Genomic DNA, 17,622 nt, shown 5'->3' with positions numbered 1-17,622 from the left:
TTTTAGAGCAGGGGAGCTAATAAATTTTTCTGGCGAGGGTAAAAGGATGAAGATGAGGTTGGGGGGGGAGAGAGTGGGCACCCGTGGAGGGGAGTTAAAATCCATCTGCATCCCGGTAGCGGCGGCGAAGAAGCGGGGCCCCCTCCTTCATCCACCCCATCTGTGGCTCCTCCTTCTCCCGGTGCCCAATTTGCCGGCCCTCGGTCTTTAAGGCTGCGGCACCGGGACCGTCGGGCTTGGGAGGGGTGGGGGATGGAGGTAGCGAACAGCTCCCGGTGCCAGGAGACCGAGAGCTCCCTTTCGCCGCCACCGGGCCCCCGCCGAGGGGGCGGGAGCGCCCACGGGGTTTAAGTGCGGGTGGATGAGCGGGCGGGACGGCGGCGGTGAGACGTTGGCGGGCGGGCGGGCGGGCGGGCGGGTGGGGGGGGGGGGGGCAACCCCGGCGGGGATGAGGCGGGCGCGGTGCTGAGGCGGCCCCCGGTGCGGCCATGACCTCTGCGCGGGAGACGGCCGGGTCGTCCCAGTTGCAACCCTCGGGCGGTGGTCGCCGGAGGAACGTCCTGGACCAGCTCCCGCCGCCCGCCAACTCCAACAAGCCTCTGACCCCCTTCGGCATCGAGGACATCCTGGGGCGGCCCCGCGGCGGGAGCCCCCCCGGGCCCGGCCCCGCCGTTCTCCCGGCCCGGTTCCCTGAGAAGGCGGCGGGGCCCCGGGGCGGTGGCTGTGCTCCGGCCTCACCGCTCTGCGCGCTGGAGGAGCTCGCCAGCAAAACCTTCCGGGGACTGGAGCTGGGCGTGTTGCAGGCAGCAGAAGGTACCGGGTACCGGGGGGCTCCGCCAGCACCGGCGGGAACGGTGGGGGGAACCGGGCAGGTGCCACGGACGATGGGCGAGGGGGGTCCGGGAATGTGATCCCTCTTTGCCCCCAGACTAGGGCAATCCCGGTAAGTTTCGTCTGTGTCCTGGCAGCGCGGGCCGGGAAGGGACCGGGGCTCTCCCAGGATCGCGGCTCGGAGGGAGGGAGAGGCTCGTTGCCGGGCACCGGGAGTCCGAAGGAGCCCCGGCCGACCTCGATCCTCGGCGGCGGGGAAGCCGCGACCGAGACTCCGCAGCTTCGGGAGGAACGAGCGAGCTAGACTGGCAGCTTTATCGGGAGCCGCGGGGACCGACTCGGCCTCAGTAGCCGCTGTACCGGGATGTGGATCATTCTCGCGGCTGCAGCCGGCCCCGCCGAGACGTGACCGTGACCATGACCGAGAGCAGAGGAGGATCGGGCCCGTCAGCAACGAAAACCCATTACCGAGCCCCGGTGGGCTTCTGCGGCCGGGACTGTGACTCCGGTCGAGCAGCTATTCTCCGGCAGAAACCCATTACCAGCGGTATCGGACAACTGCCGCCGTTAACCGGTGGGGCCAGGCGGCCTCTCCCTGCTCACGGACGTTGCTCGCGGGCGGCCCACTCCGGCGGCGGCTCCACCGGGGGCAGTGGGTCTCGTGGTCCCTGCGGAATGAACCGGCCTCACTGAGAAAACCTGCCGTGAGATGGGGAGGACTGAACGACGGACGAACTGCGGGACTCCGCCGCCCGCCTCAGGCAAAAACCCACCATCGGGCGCACAGACCGAGAGCAGCGACCGCCGATAACGATAAAGAAAGTCTTACCAGGGCAAACAGACGGAGACGGACAGACCGAGCGGAGCTCCGTGACTGACGAAAAATCCCTCACACGGGTGAAGACACAGATAGACAGAACGGAGCTCCCGCCGTAACGAATAAAACCTTTAACAGGACGGACACACGGACACAGACAGAACGAGCCGTGCCTCGTGATTAACCAAAAGCCCCGTTACCGGCCGACGAACACGGGCTGATCCAGGTTCCTGGAATTAACGAAAAAATGTTCCCTTCCGCGGAGAGCCGGGCAGACTCCGGTAATTACCGAACGGACAGGCAGACACGGATTGACAGAACGGGGCTCCCGTGGTTAACGAAAAAGACACAAATCCTTTACGTAGCCGGACAGACAGACACGTTCGGGCGATTTGCGTTCCTAGAATTAACGAAAAAACCCATTTCCCGGACGGACAAACGGACAGAACCGGGACAGACCGGAGCTCCAGGGATTAAGGTAAAAACAACAACAAAACCCAAAACCCAAACCCAAAACACACACACACAAAAAAACACAAACAAAAACAAAACCGAGTTATCGGGACAGACAGGCAGACACGGCGCGGGAAGTGGGGCTGTGGTAATTAAAGAAAGAACCCCGTTACCGGGATGGATAGACGGACACGGTGGATGGAGCACTGCTGCCGTCGTAAATGAAAAATACCCGTTATGGGGGCGGACAGAAGGACAGAACCAGGACAGAATGGAGATTCGGGCTGGGGGTAAACCCCTTTACTGGCCGAACAGAAGGACAGACAAGGGGCAGACTGGAGGTCGAGGTAAATTCCCGCTACCGGCTGGACAGACAGACACAGCCCGACCGAGAGGGGTTCTCGGAAATAACGAATAATCAACCCGTTACCGGCAGGGCCAGATGGAGGCCTGCGACTAACGGTGGAACAAACCGGGACCCACGGACAAACAGGGACAGATTGAGATTCCCGTAATTGGTGTAAAATTCCACTACCGGGTGGACAGAGGGACGCGGCCGGGTCGAGCGCGGCTCCCGTGATGAATGGCAAAAACCCTCTTTGCCCAGGCAGACAGACAGACAGAAGCGGAACGGTCGCGGCTCCGTGGCTGAAGTGAAATCCTGTTGCCGGATGGACCCATGGACGCGGCCGGGACACCCGGAGATGCTGGACAGGCCTGCCTGCAGCCCCGGCGAGTCGGGGTCCCAGGAAAGGAGCCTCCGCCGCCGGCAACCGGCGCTTGGGACCCCGCGAGGACGAAGGTTGTTGGAGCCCGTAACAGGAGACACGAGGACTGACCGGCCGCCAACCCGCGCCTCGAAGATCTCCGCGAGCCGCGTTACCGAGAGGCAGATCGGTCCCGATGGCAGCAGAGCGGCTGTAAAGGGATGGGGCTGGGACCAGGATGCCGTGGCCGGTACGGGGCCATTACTGGCTCCACAGTCAGAAGCTATCCGAATCTTACCGGCGGATTCTTCGCCACCGGCAGGAACACCGGAGCACGCCCGGATCGGGCCCCAGTGCTGCGGCACGGCCGTGCCGAGAGCAGCGGTGGGGACTGGAGCTGAGAGACCCACACGGACCCATGGCTGCCAGTATGGGGAACTCTGACAATCGTTGAGGGAAAGCACTGTCGGGGTTCAGGGGAACGACCGTGCTTCGTACCGCTGGGCCAAACCGGCCCCGCCGTCCGTGTCTCCCGGCTCCTCTCGCAGCTGCCGGTGCGGGCCCGTGGCGGCGGGCCGGGTTCGCCGACCGGCGGGACACGAGCGGACACGGGCGGTGTCTCCGGCGGGACCGGGTCAGCTGCGGAGCGTCGCGGAGCCAGGCGGGAGCGGCGGGGCTGTGCCTGGAGGCTCGGGTGCCCAATACCAAGAGCCGGGCTCCGTTTACTTTGCGAGGCTCAGCTGAGGCGGGTGCGGCATGGCTCGGTTCAGCTCTTCCCAATACAGCTCAGCTCGGCCCAGCAAGCCAGGCTCGGTTCAGCACGGTCCGGCTGGGCTCGGGTGGTTCGGGGTCCGTGTTTCCCGGTTGGGTGGGGTCGGTGTTGAGCAAAGGGTCCAGGACCGGACTGGCCGGAATCAGCGCGGCCAGTGCTGCTTGGGGTGCCGGTGCCGGGTACCAGTGCCGGTGTGGTGTGGTGCCGGTGTGGGTGCGAGTATCGATAGGGGTGTCCGTGCGGGTGCGGATGCAGGTACCAATACCAGTGCAGTTCCGGTATGATCGCGGGTGCACCTATGCCAATACTAGTGTGGTACCGGTATGGGCGCGGGTACCGATACCGATGCTGTGCCGTTGCCAGTAGCGATGCCAGGCAGTGCCAGTACCGGTGCTAGTGTGGGTGCAGTTGCAGGTACCGATACTGGTGCCGGTGTGGGTACGGATACCGATGTCAGTCTTAGTCTGTTATCGGTACGGGTGCGGGTGCTGATTCCAGTCTCGGTGCCGGTCCCGCACGCTGACGTCCGCCGCTGTCCCCGCAGGTCGGGACCCTCCGGGTACACCGGGCCCGCGGCCGCCCTGCAAGAAGCGTCGCAAATCGCGGACAGCGTTCACGGCGCAGCAGCTGCGGGAGCTCGAGGCCCGATTCCTGCGGCAGAAGTACCTGTCCCCGGCGGAGCGGGACGGGCTGGCTGCGCGGCTGGCGCTCAGCACCGCGCAGGTCATCACCTGGTTCCAGAATCGGCGGGCCAAGCTCAAGAGGGACCTGGAGGAGCTCCGCGCCGACGTGGCCTCGCTGAGGGCGCTGCCCCCCGCTGCCCTCCGGCAGCTGGCCGCGATGCCCGACCCCCCCCCGCGCCCACCGCCCACGGCTACCCCCCCCGCCACCGGCCCCGCCGAGCTCTCAGAGGAAGAGATCGACGTGGGGGACTGACAGGCGCGGGGCGGATGCCCGGGGTAAGGGGTTTCTGGGCCGGCACCAAGACTGACCGAGCTTCCCGCTCCACCCCGGAGGATTTGGTGCAATTCCTTTGCTTTTTTTGGTGTCTTTTTCTTGCTTTCTTTCTTTTTCTTTCTTTGCCTTTTTTTTTTTAATTATTTTTAACGTTATTTTCTACCGTGTCGCCCCTGGAACTGGGGGCGTGGAGAGGGGGGTGGGGGTTAAAGTTCGGGGAGGCCTGGCCCGGGTGTAAATATTTAGAATTAAAGGCGACACGTTATCACGGAGTGGCTAGCGGGGTACAGACGGACAGTCCGACAGACGGACAGCTTCTGCTCTGCCAGTGATCCGGCCAGGGAAGAGGGGAAACATAGGACACCAGAGACCTCCCCCCACAGGGCCGCCTGAGCCCCATCTCCCATCATCGTGGTCCCCGGCCTGTGCCGCGCCCCCGCTTCCGAGAGCAGGAGGGTTCCTTCGGGGAGGGGAAAGCGTCACCTCACCGCCCCCGTGACGTCATGATCCCGTGACGTCATTGCTCGATAAACGGTGATGTCACTGTCTGATGAGCAGGGGGGGTCGGCAGGGAGGAGTCCTGCGGGTGCAGGGGGTGTGCGGGAAGACACCCCTCCCGCCCCGTGCTGGTGACCGGCTCCATCACGGACCCCCAGCCCGGTGCCACAGGGCCCGGCGGCGGCGGGAACGGGCGGCAGAGGGGGTGAGGGTGCTGCAGGCGGATATTTGGAGCAGTTGCCGGGGATCCCGTGGGTCCTTTCCTGTCCCCGCAGCTCTGAGCCCCTCTTCACCCCTCCCCCGCGCTGATGTGATTACACCGGTTCGAGGATCCGAAGGCAGAGCAGCTCCCCCCCAGGTCCCCCCCTCCGTTTTTGTCTCTGGTTTAATTGCATTGTCCTGCCCCTCCCCCCGCGCCGCAGCCACCCGCCTGGGCGGCGGGGGGGAGACGGGGGGGAGAAGGGGGAGGGGAGAAATGATACTTCGTCTGAAAGTGCCTTTGAGCAGCCCCGGGTGGGGATGTGGTGGCGTTGAATTTGACAGGTAGAGTGGCCCCCACCCCCCTCGGGATGCCTCACCCCGGCCTTACTGCCCGCGGGGGGTGGGGAAGCGATCCGGGGGGACGAGAAGAGGCAGAGGGGAGTGGGTCGCAAAGCCCCTGAGGCCTGGTGCAGAGACCTCCCAGGCAGGGACATGGTAAGAGGCGGCGGGGGGAGGGAGGATTATGAGGGACTGATAGTGCCCCCCCTACCCGATGCCTGGGACCCCTCCGGGCTCAGCAGTCCCCATCCTGAATGTCACTCTTCAGCTTGTGTCACTCCAAGCCGTGTTACCCTGTAGCTTGCCAGACCTTCCCAGACCCTTCTGCCTTCCTTCACCCCGTCCGATCCCAGAGAGTAACCCCCCACCCCAGCACCCCACACACCCACCCAGGGCAGACAACCCCCAGACAAACGTCCTGCCCGGGGCCCTCTCGTCTCCTCCAGGTGACATTGACAGACACTGAGAAGCCTCTCGCAGCCGTGGTGGCCTCTGCCTGTCCCCATGGCCCTGGAGCAGTGGCTCAAGGGGTAGCTCCGTTGGGCTCAGCGCCCCCCACCCCCCATCTCTCCCTCTCCCAATTTTCCAGCTGATTAACCCAGCGGCTGGTTCCCGACAACCACTGCTGTTGGTATTAATTTCTTTTAACGAGTGATTAATTACCCACTGCCTCCCGAGCCCCCCCCCCCCCTTCCGTCCTGTCCCCCCCGCCCTGGCCATTTGCATATTAATCCAATTCCACTTGATGGGCTGCCTGTCACCTGCCTGTCATCTCCTTGCCACTGGCAAATGACATTATGGGGGAGCTGGGGACTCAGAGGCCTCCCTGCTCCTGTCCCTCCCTACTGCTTGGGGACACTGCAGGAGACATGCCAGGCTGTCCCCATGTGGGAAAGCAACACAGGGTGAGCAGGAGAGGAGGGGACAGACAGATATCTGTGCTCGTTCTCATCTTTATTACAAAACCCCAAACCTGTACAAACCCCCAAAGGACTGGAGAATAACTCCCCCAGCCCTGCCCTTCCCTCTGGCACTGGGAGCTGCAGGGTGGGCACCCACTGGGGCCTCCAGTCCCACAGTGGGCAGAAACCCTGTCTCCTGGGCAGGGGAGGTGTATGTGTGGCAGCACATCCCCACCACATCCCTTCCAGGGACTTGAGACCCTGCTGGGTGCCACCCCGAAAGGCTCTGGGGGAAGGCAGGGCAAAGTCCTGCTGCCTGCAGAGGGAAAAGGCACAGGCAGGGCGAAGGCAGCCCCCCGAGGTGGGGAGGGGTTCTGCTCTGCTGCTGTGAGCTGAGGAGAACCCCCTCTTTGGCTACTGTGGCCTCCCTGGGGAGGCACCCACCTCTGGGTGCTGCCAAGGAGGGGGGGTGGCATGGGATGGATGCTTGAGCTGCAGCACCAGCCTGCTGCCCTCCAGTTCAGCCTCCTGGCAGGGGACAAAGCAAGAGCTGCTATCACCATCCACACAGGGGCAGGGATGGGAGCAGGACAGGCACTGCCCCTACACTGCCTGCCCCAGCTCCTGCTGCTCTGAGGGGCTATGGGACCCCCGGCACGGTGCCCCCCTACCCCACACCCACCTTCATGGCCATATATGCCTCTTCTGCTGCCTTCTTCTGAGTGTAGTTGACGAAGGCACAGCGGCGCTCTGGCAGCATCCGGATGAAGCGAATCTCCCCGAAACTGGGGGGAACTGTTAGTGACCACCACAGCAAGACCCACACACACACACTGCCCCCTTGCTGGGCTTGAACTCTGGGAGTGATGGGGAACGAGATAGGGCTGGGGGGTGCTGGGGGCTTGTCACTGGGATGGTGACATCAGACCAACAAGCAGGGGGATGGCAACATGGAGTAGGATGGGTGCCAGGCTGGCAGGGCATCAGGGTCTTGGCACCAGCATGGTGACATGAGACAGGATGAACACAGGGCTGTCAGGATACAGAGTCTTGTCACTAGGATGGTGACATGGGGCAGGATGGGCACAGGGATGATGATGTGGGGCAGGACTGGCACAGAGGTCTTGGAACTGAGATGGTGATGTGGGGCAGGATGAATGCAGGGGGCTGCAGGGATCCAGGGCTTGGTGGGGAACCACAGGGTGTCAGTGGAGCTAGGCACAGGCACCAGTGGGACTTGTGAGGAAATGTGGAATGCCAGGTTGTGGCTGTACTCACCGGCCAAAGGCACGCTGCAGTACCTTCTCACTGATCCTGTGGGTGATATTGCCCACCCAGAGTGGGTAACAATCCCTGCCAAACCACACCAGCGTCACTGCCAGCCTGATGACTAAGCCCCTGGCACCACCCGCTCCTGTCTGCCACCCCCAGTAAACACCAGCCACGGCTCCAGCCCCCCGAGCCCTGGCTGTACCTTGCAGGATGGCCACGAGGCAGCGTTGGGAAGTTACCAGTGCTGCTGGGGTTCCTGGCTGCAGCATGGCCCTGGCCCTTTGCCTGATTCCTGGAGCTCACGATGGTGACAAAGCCACTTCTGTTCTGGCAACTCATACTTGCCCCTTTCCCTGCCAAGGGGCCAGAAGGCGCTCAGCACCCACCCTGGGGCAGTTCCAGCCCAGGTGTCCCCCTGCAACCAGCACATCACCACTTACCAGAGGGAGACAGTGGTGGCTCTGTGGCCTCCAGCGGTGATATGGACATGGGAATCCCTCCTGGGCTGCTCTGGTGGCTGCCCTGCTGTGGAGGGTGAGGGGGTCAGGCTCATGGGGTAGGGACAGTGAAGGGGACAGTGGGGACACTGAAGGGGACAATGCGGACACTCACCAACAGCAGGGCATGGCAGGCCTTGAGCTGAGAGGCCACTTCAGCGTTGGCCCCATCCTGGTGCAGCAGCTTCTCGAAGGTGCAGGCGGCCTCAGCGTAGCGCTGGCACAGGGTAAGGGGGTGTGAGCACCCACTGCCCCAGCTGGAACCAAAGCACCCTGCCCTTCCCCATTGGCACCCCATGATCAGCTCTGGCACACTGCGCTGCAGCTTCCCAAACCAGCCCACAGACAACTACTTTGGCCCCCCACAGCCAGCTCCACCAGCACCCCCTTGGCTCTCATCCAGCCCTGGCACCTCGCAGCCCTGGCATCTCACCCTGCTGGCATCTCATGGTTCTAGCCCCACTACCTGCAGCCCCCGCAGTGCTTTGCCCTTGCGGAAGAAGCCTTTGGGCCACCCAGGCTGGAGCCGCAGTGACTCCTGTGCATCTCTGAGGGCTTCCTCATAGCGCTGGAGCTTCTCATAGCAGTATGAGCGGTTCCCAAAGAGCCTGGGGGACACACGGAGCAGGGAATCATGGGAATGTTTGGGTAGCAAAAGACTTTCAAGATCAAGCCTAATCATTAACCCAGCACTGCCAGGTCACCGCTAAACCATGTCCCCCAGCACCACATCTACACAGCTTTGAAACTGCTCCAGGGTTGGTGACTCCAATCCCGGGCAGCCTGGGCCAGGCCTTGACAACACTATTTGGGGAAGAAGTTGTTCCTCATGTCCAACTTAAACCTGCCCTGGTACAACCTGAGGTGATTTCCTCTTGTCCTATCACTTGTTTCTAGGGTGAAGAGACCAACCCCCACCTGGCTCCAACTTCCTTTCAGGGAGTTGTAGACACCCAGGAGGTCTCCCCTTAGTTTCCTTTTCTTCAGGCTGAACAATCCCAATTCCCTCAGATGCACCACACAAGATTTGTGCTCTAGATCCTTCATCAGCTTTGATGCCCTCCTTTAGGCACATTCCAGCACCTCAATGTCCTTTTCAGAATAAGAGTCCCAAAACTGAATGAAATATTCAAGGTGTGGCCTCACCAGTGCTGAGTACAAGAGGACCACCACTATGCTGGTCCTGCTGGCCACACTGTTGCTGATCCAGGCCAGGATACTGGTGGCCTTCTTGGCCATTTGGGCACACACTGGCTCATCTTCAGCAGCTGTTGACCAGCACCCCCAGGATCTTTCCCAATGACACTTTCCAGCCACCCTGTCCCCAGCCCCACTCACCGGTGCTCCTGGGGGTTCAGCCTCATGGCCTCGGTGAAGACCTGCACTGCCTCGGCATACCTGCCCTGCTGAGCAGCCTCATTGCCACGGCCTGCGGAGGAGACACTGACTGTGCCATCACCCAGCTGCGAGGGACAGGCCTTGGAGACAGCCTAAAGCTATGTCACCCCATGAAGAGCCCTGGCACAAACCCTCCTGGCACTGACCTGCAAGAACCAGGCTCTGCTCCACCATGCTTGTGTCCAGGGCCTCAGGCTTAGGCACCTGTGGGGCAGATGGGCAAGCTCCAACGGGCTGGGGTGCCCACGGGGCAGGCAGTAAGGGACTGGGGTGCTTGTGGGACAGGCAGCTCCCTCCCTGGGGCCTCATGGGCTCCAACTCACCTTCCCTGGCACTTTCCTGCCTGGCTTGGTGCTGTCTGCTCTGCCTGGCTTCTCTTTGCTAGGCCCTGGCAGCCTGACGCCTGCTTTTTCCCGGGCTTTGGAGACGAAGGAGCAGCTCAGGTCCAGCTCATCCTAGGGAAGCAGGATGGGGGGCAGGCAGGAGGGGTGAGGTGGGCAGAATACTGGGTTCCTTGTAGGGCAGAGCCCGTGTGAGGCTGGTGCCCACATCAGGTGCTCTCACCTCCAATTCCTCTATCCTGGATCTCTGGCCTCCCTCCTCCTCACCCAAGGAGCCCCTAGGGCCTGCAGAGGTGTTGGGGACTGGACACTCTCTCCCTTTCTCAGCACTGCTGGTTTGAGGGTGTTCAACGCCTGCAGCTGGGGTGCTCTGGAAGGAGAGAGCAAGAGTGAAGTGGCAGCTGGGGCAGGAGGCTCTGCTCACCTGCTCCCTGCAGCTTCCCACTTTTAGGGACCTCCACGGGACCCTGCAGAAGGTGCCCCTGGGACTGGGAAGCAGTGCAGCCACCCACCGGCTTGGCCTGCAGTGCACTTTTCTGCTCTTGTTCCAATTTCTCCCGTTTCTTCCGGTCTTTCTGCTTCTGGAAAGCAGAGAGAGAATCATGAGTGGACACCAGCAGAGGGCATGACCCCGTGCCTGGCCCCAGGTCTCATGGGGTGGAAGCAAGCCTTGAACATGGGTTGAACCCCCTCTTTGTGGCATGAACTCACTTTCTTCTTCAGCCTCTTTTTTTCTGCCTTCTTCTTTACGCGCTCCTCCTCTGCCACCAGCTCCTGTGCGTTCCTTTCTGCTTCCTGGGGAAGCAACACTATGAGTGCTGGGCACTCGCACTGTGCCATGGCTGGAAGGGCCCCAGGCACATCAGTGGCAGCAGTGGCAGTTCTCAAAGGTTTAGTGCTGCCAGCCACTGGGGACAACAAGAGGGACCAGAGGATGAAATCTGAGGTGCAGGGAATAGACCCGGGGTGAGCAAGAAGTTGGCAGGGGGTGCCTCTTATCTTGGCCATCAGCCAGTGCACCCCGGGCACAGCACAGACAAGTGATGGGCTGGTGATGCCTCTCATCTAGTCTATCAGTTGGAGCCCCCAGGGCACGGGCTGGGTGCAGGCAGGGGGTTAGAAGGGGGTGGGCAAAGTGCGGTCAAGGAGTAGACAGGGCACGGTCAGGGGGTACCTCTCACCTCGGCTGTCAGCTGGTGCCCCTGGGGGGCAGGCAGCCGGCCCATCTTAGCCTCCAACAGACTGGAGGGGAGGGAGACAGACTCGGGAGGATCGTGGTCCCCGAAAAGATTCACAAAGCGTTGGTACTCGAAAGGATTCGCCAGGTATGGGAACGGGGGCAAGCCATCCTCAAACACCCAGGGCTCGTTGAAGCCCACCCAGTCCCCGTTTTCAACCGCTTCATCTTCATACTCATCGTCGTCCTCCTCCTCGCTGTACTCCTCGCAAAAGTCTTTTTGGTCCCAGAAATCCAGGTCTAGGTAGTGAGAAAGGGACACGTCACGACCAGCTCTCAATCACGGAGATCCCCGGGAGTCTCCCCCGGGATCTTCCCCCGACTCACCATGGTGCAAGACGTCGCAGGTCCCAGACACTTCTCCCATAGCGCTTCGGTTCACCGCGCTGGAGGCGACCGGCGGCGTCACCCGGAGCTGAAGTGGCGGGACCAGACCGGAGCAACCGCCGCCCCTCCCCAGGTCCCCACGTACCTGCCACAGGCTGTGCTCGGCCTCGGCGGCGCCCGGTGGACGGTGCAGGGGACAGAAGGGCGCTGCGAGAAGCGGAGCCAGCCGTCAACGGCAGAAACCGAAACCGAAACCACAGCGCCAGCGCAGGATCGGGGAGGGATCGGGGCGGGACCGGGCACAGGCCCCTCCCCACCCCACCGCCCGTCCAAGCCTAGCTAAAGCACCGCGCTCCACGGAGATCCAGACTGGCGAGCAGCCCCAGCCCACCTCACAGCGCGTCTCCCGTCGCCTCGGGACCCCCCCCAGTTACCTTCCCCCCCCCGTACCGTCGCTCCAACCCTCAGGCCCGAGCACGCAGCCCCAGGGGCAGGCAGCGGGGGAGACCCTGAGCCTAAAGGAGTTCAGGCTCGATCCGGCCGGCTCTTGTGTCCCGTCCACTCCCCGCATCACCCTGGGCCGCCCAACCCAGAAGCAGAGGAAGTGGGGCACATGAGAACCGGAAGAAAGACATGGCGTGGCCGGAAGTGGGGCACGACCTGAACCGGAAGTGGGGCAGTGAGCCGGCTGAGGCTTGCCTCTCCACCATGATGGGTGCGGGCAGGACGGGGGCCCGTGAGGCCCGTACCGAGCAGCACTGGGGCTCCGTGTCCCCTCTCGCATTGCCCTCCTGCCCTCAAACCACGGACGTCTCCCGTTGCTCAGGACACCGGTCACCGAGGCTCTGACCTCTTGGCAGGTCAAGCCCTGCCCGTTCCTCCGGATTAAGGCGGGGCGCGGCCTAAGCCTATTTCCTCCCGTCGCCCTCGGGGATGGCCCAGCATGGAGGACGGCTGCCCTGAGCGTCGTGGCGGGGAGACCTTCATGAAGGTGAGGCTCTAAACGGATGAGGAGAAACCGCTTAAGCCTTGGGCCCAGCGCCGGCGCCCGGCCGGGAGCCGCAGTTTCCCAACCGGGCGCCGGCACCGAGCTCAAGGCCGCTCTCAGGGTCTCCTTGACAACCGCGGAGGGGCGTGGCTTGGTGTGAGAAGGGCGTCGTCACGTCGTCACGGTCACGCCCCTCTCCGCTAGCCCACCCAAACCGGGCTGTGCTGACCCCTTCCCGGTCGCCTCGTAGGTGGATGATGGCGACGGCGCCGGGCTCAGCGGGCTCCTTCTCCTCTTGCTCCAGCCCCCGGGTGATGGGGCTGCCCGGGGGGATTCGCCTAAAACAGGTGAGGAGTGAGCAGGGCCTGGGGAGTGGGGGGGTTGAGCTGCATCATTAATGGATTATTAAAGTGTGACATGAATGGGAGTGTTAATGGTACACCAGCAAGAGCAGCCCATGGAATGAGTCTTGTGCTGGAGGGGGCTGGGAGCTCCCTGGGAGATTGGGGACTACCTAGGAGACAATGTTAGGAGGGTCTGGGGGCTGTCAGTGGGTTCTGACACCACCACTGGTAATGCTGGTGTGGCCATAGCACTGTGGCTATCCCCTTGTCTTCTCTGGCCATCAGAGCAGAGCCAGGAGGTGCCCCCCTGCCTCGCCCTTCGCTGAGGGTCTTTGTCTCTACAGGCAGCAGCTCCCTGGGGGGCCTGGCCCGCTCACTGCAGAGGGCTGAGGCCATGCTGCGGAGCTGTGTCACCCCCAGCCTGCGTCGCCTGCTGCCCCCGCGGGCCCGGCAGCGCAGTAATGATGGCAGCGATGAGGATGAGGAAGAAGCATCAGCCTTTGTGGCCCCGCTGGAGCACAGCTTCTTGGGGCTGCGCCGCTGCCTCTGCATCTGGGAGGACCCCCGCACTGAGACCTTCCATGGCCACGTGCGGCACCAGCCTGGGGACAACGCCAGTGCCACTGCCTTCACCTACCACCCAGTGCACCCACGTGTAGCTGAGCGTGGTGCTGCCCTTCACGCCCTCCTGCAGCACCGTCACCTCCTCCGCCTCGCCCGTGACTACAGCCGGCGCCTGAAGTCCACTTCTGACTTTCTCCGCCGGCTGATGGCACTACCGGAGCTGCCGGCAGGGGAACCGGGAGTCGAGCAGTCTCTGCAGGAGCTGTTCCAGGAGCTGCGGACTCACGCTGGGCACTGGAGTGGGCTGCGGCGGCGGATTGGAGGGGACCCATGGCTGCGGCCGCTGCTGCTGCGCCGCCACGAGTTGGTGGCACACATGCGGCGGGCACTGGTGCTGCCGGCACTGGCTGCGGCAGGGCTGGCTGAGCAGCACGTCGAGGCACAGCTGCGGGCACTGGCACAAGCTGGCACTGTTGCAGCACTCCCTTCCCCAGCACTGCTGTCTGACCTCTTCCAGGGCATCGAGATCTATAACCGCGTCGTGAGCGATCTGGCCCTGGAGATGGGCACTGCTGCTGGCTGCGGTGCCGACGGTCACCCCTCCTGCACCTTCCCCGCGGCAAAGGTGCTGGAGGTCCTGGCTGCTGAGCGGGGACAGCTGGCAGCTAAACGGCTCCAAACCCTCCTGCAGCCACAGGATGAAGCAGAACACACCTCTTGGGAGAACGTGGTGGTGCCTTGGCCTCTGGAGCGTGGTGCTGTGGCGGGCACCGAGCCTTCCAGACTGGACTTCACCAGGGTGCTGCAGGAGCTGTGCAGGGAGGATGAGGAGCTGATGGGCCACGTCCTGGGGGTGCTGGTGGCCTCCACTAACACCCTCTGGTACCATGTCGTCTATGAGCCCAACCAAGAGAAGCTGTTGACACCCAACCCCAAGCTGCCAGAGCTGGTGGGCATGGACACAGGCAGCAGGCCTGGGTCTGCTGGTTGGAAGTCAGTGCGGTGGCTGGATGCATCCTGGGCACCAGCTGCCGAGGCTCTGCACACCCGGTACCGCCAGCTCTTCTGGGGGGCCACCAGCACTGCCCTGGGGCACCGGCTGGGGCTGCCTCATTGCCCCACGGGCAGCAGCGTGGCCACAGCAAGGGAGATGAGCCAGGCACTTGCCACGGGTATGTGGGGGCTGCAGTGGGGTGGTGGCAGTGAGAGGTGGCTCCCTGGGCCCTCTCCAGTGGGGCCACTGCTGTGGGGTGCTGCCACCAGTCCCGGACTCCTTGTCCCCCACAGCTGGTGTGCCCCAGGAGTGTGAAGAGGAGCTGGGGTGGCTCTGCCTGTGGCTGCTCTGCCAGGGTGTTCTCTGGAGCTGGGATAGTGGTAAGGAGGGTAGGGGTGGGGGGCGCACAGGGTGTGGGCTGGTGGACACAAGTTGCAGGGTGTAAGGGTAACAGGTGCGGGATGTGGGGTACAAAATGGGTGGAGGTGTGAAATATGATATGCAGGATATGGGGTGCAGGGTATGGGGTAGTGGGGTGTGAGGTCTCGGTTGTGGGGTACAGGGTGTGGGATATGGGGTGCAGCACTGAGATAGTGTGACACAGGGTGTGAGGTGAGGTATGGGGTACAGGAGATGTGGAATATGGGATGCTGGGTGTGTACTGTGGGGTACATGATGCAGGGCACAGGGTGTGGAGGATGAGGGGTGTGAGGTGGGGTGGTATGGGGTGTGGAGGGGTGCGGGGGGTATGTGGTACAGCATGTGGGCTATGGGGTGCAGGATGTGGGCAGGCAGTGTGTGGCTGCTGCCCCCATGCCACTGACCAGTGACACTGACTATGTCCTCCCCCAGACTTCTGCCATGCCCTCGGCTCAGCGCTGTCAGATTCCTGCTCCGGGGAACCAGGGCCAGTACCGGTGGCAGGGCTGGTGCGGAGCCGGACAGGGTGGTGCCTGCGGCGGCTCTACCCGGGGCTGGCCCTGGCCCTGCACTGCCTACGGACACTGCCCGGTGAGCAGGGGGGTAGAGAGATGGGGTGGGGGTCTTGAGGGGTTGCCCTGTGAGCAGAAGGATGGGGTGGGGAGACATTAGGGTCCTGGGGGTCCCCTCCAGTCTGACCCCCCCTTACCCTGCAGGCCACCCCTGTGGTCAGTCCTGCCTGCGGCTGCAGATCCTGTCCCGGTGCGTGGCCACAGCCCAGGCCAGCTGCTGGTGGCTGATGAGCAGAGCCTGCAGGTATTTGTCAGCCTGGGCACTGCCCCAGTTCCTCATCGTCACCCAGGGGGACCTGCAGGTATGTGGGGGGCAGCCTGTGGGGCTGGGGAGCAGCCTTGGAGGTCAGCTCCCACCCTGCCAAGGCTGGGCTGTGAGACTGGCCATGGGCTTGGCCATGAGACTGTCTGTGGGCCTGGCTTCCTATCTCCTCTCACCTCCAGCTGCTGAAGACAGAGACCGACAAGCTGGTACTGCTGGTGACTGAGACCTTCCCAGTGCTTGGGGACACCCCCCCAGGCCTGTCCCCCAGCACCTCGGGCCTCCCCCCCACCTCACCGTCCCCCTGGGAGCTCCAACTCTGCCAGCAGCTTCACTCTGTGGCCACCAGCATCCAGGTACAGCCCCAGTGTGGTTGGTGGCAGCTCCAGGAGCTGGCTGGTGCCATGGGGTGCCATGCTTGGGAGCCACTGGGTGCTGTGGGACTGCGGTGTCATCCCAGTTCTCCCTGCTGTGTCCCTAGCTCTTCTCAGGGGATGTGCTGAAGATGTTCTCCACTGACTGCAAGCGGATGTCAGCTGAGATCTTCGATCAGACGATGCCACTGGGCAAGCACTGGCGGGTTGGCCTGCGCCCCGGTGCGTTCAGATGCCACAGGAGCAGGGGCAGCGCTGCAAGTGGTGCCACAGCCAGGGCTGAGTGGGCATCCCTGTGTCCTTTTGTCCCCACAGACCTGCCCAGTTCACCCAGCGCCTATGCAGCAGCGGCGGCACAGGCAGTGCTGGGCCAGGTGCTGCAGGGTGCACAGCTCCTTCCCCGTGATGCCCAGGCACCTGCCCTGGCACGGGTCACCACAGCCTTCCTGGAGGCCTGGATGGACCACATTCTAGCCCAGAGGATCAAGTTCAGGTATGGTGCCCACAGTGGGGTCAGGCTGGCACTGGGACAGTGCCAGTGTGGCCACGATGCCAACCACCAGTGTCTCCAGCCTGCAGGGAGCCCTGCAGCTGCGGCAGGACTTCGAGCTGGTACGGGAGCTGGTGGCCTCGGAGCGCTACGGGCTGGCCCCCGAGACCCGGCAGGCCCTGCTTGCCCTCCGTGTCTTCCAGCAGATGGATGGTGCCATCCTCTGCCTCCTGCAGCAGCCCGGGGGCGCCGCCGGGGGCGCACCGCGGCCATGGCACAACCTGCGCCGCTGCTGTGAGAGAGGACGGGAATGGGGGTGATGGGCACAGGGGGGAGGGGATGAGGGAAGAGCATTGGTGTGGGGGTGGGGACGATGGTGATGGAGATGGCAACAGGAACGATGGGGATAGGGGCAAGGGTGAGACAATGGGGAGAGGAATGGGAGATGGGGGCAGGAATAGGATCAGGAATGGGATGGGGAGAGGAAGAGGTAATGTGATGAGGATGGGGCTGGGATGGAGCACTGGGAACAAGGAGGGGACAGGGATAGCCTATTCTGACTCCTGTCTCCCTGCCCCCTCCACCCCCTCTCCTTGAGCAGGCTCAGATGAGGGTGCCCACCCGCAGGAGCCAGGCACTGATGCCCTCCACGGCCTCGACACGCTGGAAGCGGCACCGATGGCCCCCCAGGCGGGGCCCCTCTCGTCGGATCCCGCTGGGCGGCTGCGCAGCGGCGTTCCCGAGTCCTATTTGTCTGGCAGCCAGCAGCAGTGGCTGTCGCTGCGGCTGAACCGGGCGAGGCGCTGGCGTGTGCCCGGTTTGCCCTGCGTGGGCAACGACCCCGAGACCTAAGTGTGCAATAAAAGCGGGGACCCCGTGACCGTCCCCATCCCTCTCTCTCTTCCGGTGCCCGCTGGGCTGGTCCCCGATAGCTGCTGCCCCCTCTCCCCTCCTTGCCCGGGCTGCCCTTCCGCCGCTGCCGCAGCCTGATAGCTCGGGCTCAGCGGCCGGTGGCTACTAGAACCCATGGTGTGACTACGGTTCCCGTGATGCCACCGACCTCGG

At 63.5% G+C, this 17,622-nt stretch overlaps 3 protein-coding genes across 3 annotated transcripts; 2 read left to right on the top strand and 1 right to left on the bottom strand.

The window, feature by feature from the left end:
* The first annotated feature begins 488 nt into the window (after positions 1-488).
* LBX2 (ladybird homeobox 2) lies at positions 489-4,516 on the top strand. Its single transcript, XM_054391664.1, has 2 exons — positions 489-813; positions 4,125-4,516. The coding sequence occupies exons 1-2, from the start codon at positions 489-491 to the stop codon at positions 4,514-4,516; spliced, it is 717 nt and encodes a 238-aa protein (XP_054247639.1).
* A 538-nt stretch (positions 4,517-5,054) lies between these two features.
* TTC31 (tetratricopeptide repeat domain 31) lies at positions 5,055-12,120 on the bottom strand. The gene is made up of 17 exons (XM_054391454.1): positions 12,000-12,120; positions 11,550-11,756; positions 11,167-11,462; positions 10,697-10,780; positions 10,498-10,566; positions 10,209-10,355; positions 9,968-10,099; positions 9,791-9,848; positions 9,585-9,675; positions 8,713-8,854; positions 8,362-8,463; positions 8,190-8,274; positions 7,952-8,102; positions 7,756-7,830; positions 7,160-7,262; positions 6,922-7,005; positions 5,055-5,249 (listed from the first exon to the last, which is right to left on the bottom strand). Exons 1-17 carry the CDS (start codon positions 12,118-12,120, stop codon positions 5,055-5,057), a joined length of 2,142 nt encoding a protein of 713 aa, XP_054247429.1.
* Positions 12,121-12,182: 62 nt separating this feature from the next.
* CCDC142 (coiled-coil domain containing 142) lies at positions 12,183-17,409 on the top strand. The gene is made up of 13 exons (XM_054391453.1): positions 12,183-12,294; positions 12,440-12,540; positions 12,788-12,884; positions 13,069-13,072; positions 13,233-14,617; positions 14,733-14,819; positions 15,292-15,450; positions 15,576-15,733; positions 15,876-16,049; positions 16,175-16,289; positions 16,383-16,560; positions 16,640-16,851; positions 17,159-17,409. Exons 1-13 carry the CDS (start codon positions 12,183-12,185, stop codon positions 17,407-17,409), a joined length of 3,033 nt encoding a protein of 1,010 aa, XP_054247428.1.
* Positions 17,410-17,622: the final 213 nt, after the last annotated feature.

This window comes from Indicator indicator, chromosome 23, assembly GCF_027791375.1.
Source record: "Indicator indicator isolate 239-I01 chromosome 23, UM_Iind_1.1, whole genome shotgun sequence".
NCBI classification, from domain to species: Eukaryota; Metazoa; Chordata; class Aves; order Piciformes; family Indicatoridae; genus Indicator; species Indicator indicator.
This window is presented reverse-complemented; position numbering and strand designations above follow the sequence as displayed.

Bases quoted from the DNA above. Each gene is read 5' to 3' on its own strand.
- TTC31 (XM_054391454.1), bottom strand. From the start codon at position 12,120: ATGCGGGGAGTGGACGGGACACAAGAGCCGGCCGGATCGAGCCTGAAC. The intron at 10,356-10,497 runs GTGGGTGGCTGC...CTCTCCTTCCAG, and splicing joins GTGCACTGCAGGCCAAGCCG to AGCACCCCAGCTGCAGGCGT. The intron at 9,676-9,790 runs GTCAGTGCCAGG...TCTCCTCCGCAG, and splicing joins GCAGAGCCTGGTTCTTGCAG to GCCGTGGCAATGAGGCTGCT.
- CCDC142 (XM_054391453.1), top strand. From the start codon at position 12,183: ATGGCGTGGCCGGAAGTGGGGCACGACCTGAACCGGAAGTGGGGCAGT. The intron at 16,290-16,382 runs GTGCGTTCAGAT...TTGTCCCCACAG, and splicing joins GCGGGTTGGCCTGCGCCCCG to ACCTGCCCAGTTCACCCAGC. The intron at 16,852-17,158 runs GTGAGAGAGGAC...CTCCTTGAGCAG, and splicing joins GCACAACCTGCGCCGCTGCT to GCTCAGATGAGGGTGCCCAC.
- LBX2 (XM_054391664.1), top strand. From the start codon at position 489: ATGACCTCTGCGCGGGAGACGGCCGGGTCGTCCCAGTTGCAACCCTCG. The intron at 814-4,124 runs GTACCGGGTACC...CTGTCCCCGCAG, and splicing joins CGTGTTGCAGGCAGCAGAAG to GTCGGGACCCTCCGGGTACA.